Source organism: Notolepis coatsorum (assembly GCF_963971535.1).
Source record: "Notolepis coatsorum genome assembly, chromosome: 20".
Taxonomy (NCBI): Eukaryota; Metazoa; Chordata; class Actinopteri; order Aulopiformes; family Paralepididae; genus Notolepis; species Notolepis coatsorum.
Genome location: NC_140184.1, coordinates 14,312,805 through 14,320,304, shown reverse-complemented (window position 1 = coordinate 14,320,304; position 7,500 = coordinate 14,312,805). Strand labels below are relative to the sequence as shown.

Below are 7,500 nucleotides of genomic sequence, written 5' to 3'. Positions count from 1 at the left end.
TAAACCTGCAACAGGGCAGCTTTAAAACCAGAGACAGTGGACAGACTTGTCTTTCTTGCCCGCAACTTAAAGTAATGGCTTTGCTTGTCCAAATGACAATACTGTCCATTTATTTTGTTTGCTTTCTGATTTAAAATACAGTTTGAAACTGTCTGTACACAGTAGGCTATGTGTGCTAATCAGACTTGAGATTTAATTTATTTAATAAATAATTTTTCATTATTAATGCCAGTTATAAAAGTTTTATTGTTATACAGTTCGTGTTCATGTTCTACCTCAGATTTGTGGTTTGGCAAGTACTGACAATAAAGAATATTCTGAACCACAATTAACCTTCTGGTTTCTTCAGCTTTCATTCAGCAGCAAAAATAGCCTTTAAACTTGACAGAAATAATTGAATGTATATCGAGATAATTATCGATATCGAGTGATATGAAAATTTGTATCGTGATAAAAATGTTGGCCATATCGCCCAGCCCTAATGAATGCTCTATTGATGAGGAGGAAGCAGAGGGGTTTGACACTTTTGGTCTTCTTCCCCTCAACTGCTTAAAATGGCCAAAATTAAGGATCTCTAAAAACTCATATACAGGGATTCTGCCCTGCATTACTGTTTATTAAGATGAGAAAGAAGTCCAGTTATTATCTTCTATTCATGTCTATCTATCTATCTATCTATCTATCTATCTATCTATACCTGCTTGCCTCCCTATCTATTAGCTGTGTGTCTGTCTGTCTGTAAATGGCTTTTTTTTTTTTTTTTAATATAGTGATTTTATCCAAAGCGCTTTACAATTTGTTACTCACATTTGACCCATTCACTCACACACCGACGGCGGAGGCAACCATGCAAGGTGCCAACCTGCTCATCGGGAGCAATAAGGGGTTAAGTGTCTTGCTCAAGGACACATCGACACGCTGCACGGGAGGAGCGGGAATCGAACCGGGAACCTCCGGATTGCCAGACGACTGCTCTAACTCCCGAGCCACTGTCGCCCCCTGTCTGTCTGTCTGTCTGTCTGTCTGTCTGTCTGTCTGTCTGTCTGTCTGTCTGTCTGTCTGTCTGTCTGTCTGTCTGTCTGTCTGTCTGCCAAGGGGATCAATAAAGGAATATCTTATCTTATTTACCTATATGTGTCTCTATCCTCTGTAACCTGTTCTCTTGTGTGTGTTGCAGGTTGCATGGTCGATACCGTGAGTTGGCCCCACATTTAGTACCAATGGATTATACCAATGATCCAGACGTCAAGCTCCCCTTGGCACTAATCGTCAGCATGCCTGAGCTAAAGGTACTATGTTACACAGCAACGGTGGGGTTGTGATTGAATATGTTTACAGTTTGTAACATAGGCTACTTTTTTGGAAGACATTTTGTTGGGTGACATGATTCATTTCTGTACGATAAGTACTCTACGCATTTTTAAAGGGATACTCCACTCGTTTTAAGAAAGCCACTGGATTTATTACAAACTTCTTGAGTCATTTCAATCTATCCAAGAAGCAGTATTTTGAAATATCAAAAGGCAGAAATCGTTAGCATTGCCAATGTCAGTCAATGGGGGTATGAAGCATATCTCTGAATAATCATATATGGCACCTCTCAAACAGCTTCCTGTTTCATAACCTAGTTAGGCTATAGAGGGATTTAATAGTAATCTTCTAGAGACATACCTCATTGTCTTTCACTCGCATTGCTATCATGGTAATAATAACTTCTACTTCCAATATCTCTCAGATTTTTGGAGGCAAAATCAGAGCAACAGCTACACATCTCGTCTTAGCTGCTATGGGTGTGTTGGAAGAGGGCAGGTGATCTGCGATTGCAGTCAAATTCACACAAAGAATGAAATCTTAACAGTCTGGTGTATGAGAAGATATTACATTGAAAAGCCACTGTGCGTTGTTTTTGTCCACCATGTTTCTCTGCTCTAGTCTCTCACATGAGTGTGATTGACAACCACGGCACCCAATGAGGTACGCTTAACCTTTCAGAGGGAATTATTCAGTACAAGCTGTTTTGAAAAAATGACTCTTCGCCCACTTTTGAGATGTTTCAAGATCAGATATCCCAGCTTCTTCCATTGGAGAGATTGACCTTGGAGGAACGTACGTGGCCGGGGGCGGATGTTCCGGGACCTTTGGTCTCCGCTGTTTTCTCGATTGAGCAGGGGGGCTGTTGATTGATACGGCTAGTGGCGGTATGTGAATATATCCGCATGCTGTCGCTGGTCGTGTCGATTGGTGGTTTTGCTGTTTGGTTGGGGGAGGGGTGGGGGCCAGGGGTCTTGGGGTGTCTGTCCCCGGTTGTGTATTTTTTGGAGGTGGGTTTCCCTAGTGCAGTGGTTCTCAAACTGTGGTACGCGTACCACTAGTGGTACTTGGTGGTACTGCTGGTGGTACTTGAAAACATTTACAAAAAAGCACACTTTTCTTTTGTGCAGTCAGGCCACTGAACTTAGAAGCAGGCCAGGCCAGTGTTTCTGGTTGCGGCGGCGCGATAGTTAGATAACCTAAGTGGGGAACAACCAGGAGATCACTGTGACAGAGAGTAATTCAGTCTAAACAGTCATAAATCTTTAATTCAACTTCAGCCCTGATCATAACTTTTTTTTTTTTTTTTTTTTATAATGTCAGATAAAAAATGAAATACTCCCACTTTTCTGAAAAGAGTTGGTGTTAAATCTGACATTACAAAAAATCTATCAAAATCTGTGTTGCTGCTAATCATTGACACATGCCTAGCCTGTAATAATCCCCCCCAGAAAAATGTACTTTGCATTTGATATATTGAAAATATTTTACTTTGTGTGTTTTTTTTAACAATAATTTGTGATGCCATCACACAAACTGGCATTTAAAGGGTAAAAATTTAAAAATTTATTGAATATGTGTTTTCTTTTCTTTTTTACAATAATTTGTGATGCCCATCACAAACACTGGCATTTAAAGGGTAAAAATTCAAAAAGTCCTGCACCAGAATGCAGGAAATTAAGTTTTTGTAACAAAATAATTGTGTGTGTGTGTGTGTTGTGTGTGTGTGTGTGTGTGTGTGTGTGTGTGTGTGTGTGTGTGTGTGTGTGTGTGTGTGTGTGTGTGTGTGTGTGTGTGTGTGTGTGTGTGTGTGTGTGTGTGTGTGCTCGCTGATCAGGAAATGAGAGAATATACTTTTCAGATCGCTTCTATATAGCGTGCATAAATACACATATACTATCGATAATCTAGCGTTTATTTGAAAACTATTCATAAATAGGCCGAAAAATGACAACGTTTTTGTGTATGCCAGAATATTCCAGTAAATGCCGTTTATCACGGAATCTATATATTTTCCTGAAAAAAAGGGCTTTTCAAAATGCTATAAAACGGAAATGAACCGATTAAAAAAACAATCCGTTTCGACAATGTTGACTGCAAACAAGTCATTGATAAGCGACGGGCAGATTAGACACATAGCCATAATTTAAGACAGAGATTATACGTTCACAACGCTATCATTGAAGTGGGTGCTGGCATTTAACCACGTTTTACCATGTTCGCCAGTGGTAATCAGTGGTAATATTGTGATATTATTCAGGATAATCCAGTATTCTGTGGTTAATATTGTGATATTATTCAGGATACACCATTCTGTTTTTAATATTGTCATATTATTCAGGATACTACAGTGACAGAGAGTAATTCAGTCTAAACAGTCATAAATCTTTAATTCAACTTCAGCCCTGATCATAATTTTTTTTTTTTTTTTTTAATGTCAGATAAAAAATGAAATACTCCCACTTTTCTGAAAAGAGTTGGTGTTAAATCTGACATTACAAAAAATCCATCAAAATCTGTGTTGCTGCTAATCATTGACACATGCCTAGCCTGTAATAATCCCCCCCAGAAAAATGTACTTTGCATTTGATATATTGAAAATATTTTACTTTGTGTGTTTTTTTTAACAATAATTTGTGATGCCATCACACAAACTGGCATTTAAAGGGTAAAAATAAAAAAATGTATTGAATATGTGTTTTCTTTTCTTTTTTACAATAATTTGTGATGCCCATCACAAACACTGGCATTTAAAGGGTAAAAATTCAAAAAGTCCTGCACCAGAATGCAGGAAATTAAGTTTTTGTAACAAAATAATTGTGTGTGTGTGTCTGTGTGTGTGTGTGTGAGTGTGTGTGTCTGTGTGTGTGTGTGTGTGTGTGTGTGTGTGTGTGTGTGTGTGTGTGTGTGTGTGTGTGTGTGTGTGTGTGTGTGTGTGTGTGTGTGTGCAGTGTGCGAACCATAGCATGGTCTTTGGGTGAGCCAAGGAACCGTAATATTTTTTTGCGGGCGGGGGGTGCGCCGCGCAGGGAGGAGTCGGACTGTGATCGCAGACGTTACTGTAGCCTTTAGTAGGCCTTGTGTTGTGTATGTATGTATGTGACAAATAAACCTCTTGAATCCTGTCATATATTCAATCAGTTTCAATAACTACAGAACACATCACTTGTTGATGTAGTTGTGGTCCGGCCGTCTGCACAGCACATTCCATGATAAAAAAAATTATCCATTTAGTTAGATAGATGATAGATCCAACACTGTCTACAATTATTTCTACAAGTATCTCGTGATTATCTCTCAGACTCCTGTTCTGATACGACCGCAGCAGGCGCCGGTGTTCTGCAAAATTCTACTCTTCCTCGAATTCTGCTGCCAGCAGTCCCCACCATATCTATGGTCCCCACCACCGCAGCAGCAGCAGGTGTAACGGTGTCGCCTGTAGATGATCCCGCCTCCTCCTGCACTTTCATCGTGAAACCAAAATTGGTTAGGCTTACTTGTTGCATTTTTCGTTTAGACATTATCCATTCCTGAATGACCTTATTTACCTGTCAAAACTATCACTGTCAAGTCAACAAGTCACAGGTTACAACGTGCGGGTCAAGTTTGATTTGTGCCGTGCGTGCAGGCTGCAGCGCCGCCGCGCTCCGAATGGTAATTGCAAGAATAGCATGCATGTTGCCATAATACGTGTGTGAATTAGTGCGCAAATCATTAATCATACATCCAAAATAGCATACGTTTATTATTATACACGATGATGATACAGAAAATTACAGAAAAATTAGAAATGCATGGCAAAAGTAGCATTTATTTTCAGTAATTTAGAGACCCCCCAAAAAATCACAAATAATGTTTTCAGGGGAGCTGATGTCTGATCTAAGGGAGCCATGGCACACCCAGCTCCCCCGTGGATCGCACCCTGTGTGTGTGTGTGTGTGTGTGTGTGTGTGTGTGTGTGTGTGTGTGTGTGTGTGTGTGTGTGTGTGTGTGTGTGTGTGTGTGTGTGTGTGTGTGTGTGTGTGTGTGTGTGTGTGTGTGTGTGTATGTGTGTGTGTGTGTGTGTGTGTGTGTGTGTGTGTGTGTGTGTGTGTGTGTGAGAGAGAGAGAATGATGGACAATTGCTTGCTGTGTGAGAGAGAGATAGAGATAGAGAGAGAATTAAGTACATTTGCTGAAATACAGTTGTTCTTAATTTTCTCACTTGCTATGTGAGAATGTTAGTTATTATGTTCTCAATGCCCCTTGCATTGTATGAGTTCTGTGGAAGCGTTTGCTAGTTCTAGTGCTATCCCTTTGTACATTGTGGCTGTGTCTGACAAAAGTTAACAATAAATAATGGTATTAGGAATACATTTGCCTCCTGCGTGAACTGTGCATAGCTGAATAGACTGTATTTTAACGCCGGTCATATGGTGGTACTTGGAGAGCCAGCTACATTCTCAGGTGGTACTTGCTGTAAAAAGTTTGAGAACCACTGTAGAAGTTGTACAACAGACGCGTAAGAGGTCTGTCTGTTGTATAACAATGATGTTGTTGTTGTCATTGTTGTTATTATTTATTATTGTTTATTTTAATTTTATTATTGTCCTGTCTTTATTTAGTTTTGTTGGCCGCAGGTGGGGGAAGGGACCAGAGGGTGAGATAATTGCCGTGTGCTGTGGGACATGTATCTGCTGTACACCTGTTATTCAAATAAAAAGAAGTTGAAAAAGAAAAGTACAAGCTGTCAACAGTTCAATGTTGGAAGAGAACTTTTACCGTACAACTTCATGAGCAGAGACCCTTTTAGTGGCTGCATCTGGCTACACAATGGGTCTCATTCTCCAAAATGTTTCAAAGAGTTCTCTTGGAAGACTTATCTTGGAACCGACTGAGACAGAATCAATGACAAGTTCACTCTGAGTCCCCAACATGCTGGTAATATGTCTTAACACATTGGGCGCCAATAACGTCGTACAACGGGTTTCTAGGTCATGCTAATTCTGCCAAACCACGGCGTACGACGTTATTGATATCATATAAAAAAAATTCGCCATGGTATTCATAATTCCCTCACCCAGCCTCGGCTGATACAGTGGGAGCCTGCACAACTCTGCAACGCTTCAATACTGCCACCTGGTGGCTGATCGGGCGAGTTACAACCGGAAATGGATCTCTGGTGATCTCTGTGCATCTGGGAAATGCGTCCGGCACTCACATATTGTTGCGGGACTCTAGACACTCTAGGCGAACGGTAAGAGGACAGTAACGTTACTTTCAGCGTGAATGTTTATTATTATTAATGCAAACTGCTCTGATCAATATATCACCCATACTACATAAAGCATTTACTGATGATCACGGAATTATAAACGACCCCCCCCCCCCCGTTCATTCCGCGCATGATGAGTCATAACGTTTAGGATCATGTACAGTTGACATTTTTAATATAGCGTGTATCGGCAACAAACAGCAGTTGATAATCTATGCGTTTATGCCTATAACTCACATTCTAGGAATTACTGCAGAAAACGATAAAAACATATTTATATTCTAGACGGTATTTTTCGTATGAATCTATGAATGAAAAAGTATAACGTTCCTACATCCTGAACGATAGATAATCGATGTTGAATGGGCCATAGTAATGTCAATTTAGCAATACAATTTAAAAAGTTATAGCCCTGCAAAGAAGGTGAACATCTCCATAGGCTTAGAGTGGTGGCAGAGAGTGGTATGAGACGGGCAAACTCCGTGGCAGTTAATGTGTTAAGGGGCTGAAACGGTCGCACAAATGATATGATCTGATATCTGCTTGGAGAATGGCATTCTGTCTTAAACTCAAAAGCGCGTTCCCGTTCAGGTCATTTGCATACAAAACAACGCCTCCAGAGCTCCTTATAAGGCAAAGTAATGACGCAGCTGTGTGGAAATGGATGCGGAAGTGCCTTCGAAATGAGATTAGATTAATGTATTGTCATCATATATAGTACAGCTCGTGGTGCACCTGCCGCAGCGCGCGCGCACACACACACGCGCGTGCGCAGTATACTGTAGCCTACGGCGTAATGAATGACCGCAGTATAGGCTTATTATTCCATTAATGACTTGTTGCATTAGGATTTAGTAGATACTATATGCTCTGCCCTACGTACAGTATAGGTACAGTCTGTACTTATACTGTACGTAGGGCAGAGGCAGAGCATA

At 40.5% G+C, this 7,500-nt stretch overlaps 1 protein-coding gene across 1 annotated transcript in view; it reads left to right on the top strand.

The window, feature by feature from the left end:
• The window catches only part of LOC311247106 (calcium and integrin-binding family member 2-like), a gene marked incomplete at both ends in the record, with an annotated part of 61,643 nt that overhangs the window by 12,122 nt on the left and 42,021 nt on the right, over nucleotides 1–7,500 (top strand). Inside the window, one exon of the mRNA XM_084337418.1 lies at nucleotides 1,178–1,289. Coding sequence (XP_084193544.1) covers nucleotides 1,178–1,289 — 112 coding nt within the window. The remainder of the gene's footprint in view (nucleotides 1–1,177; nucleotides 1,290–7,500) is intronic.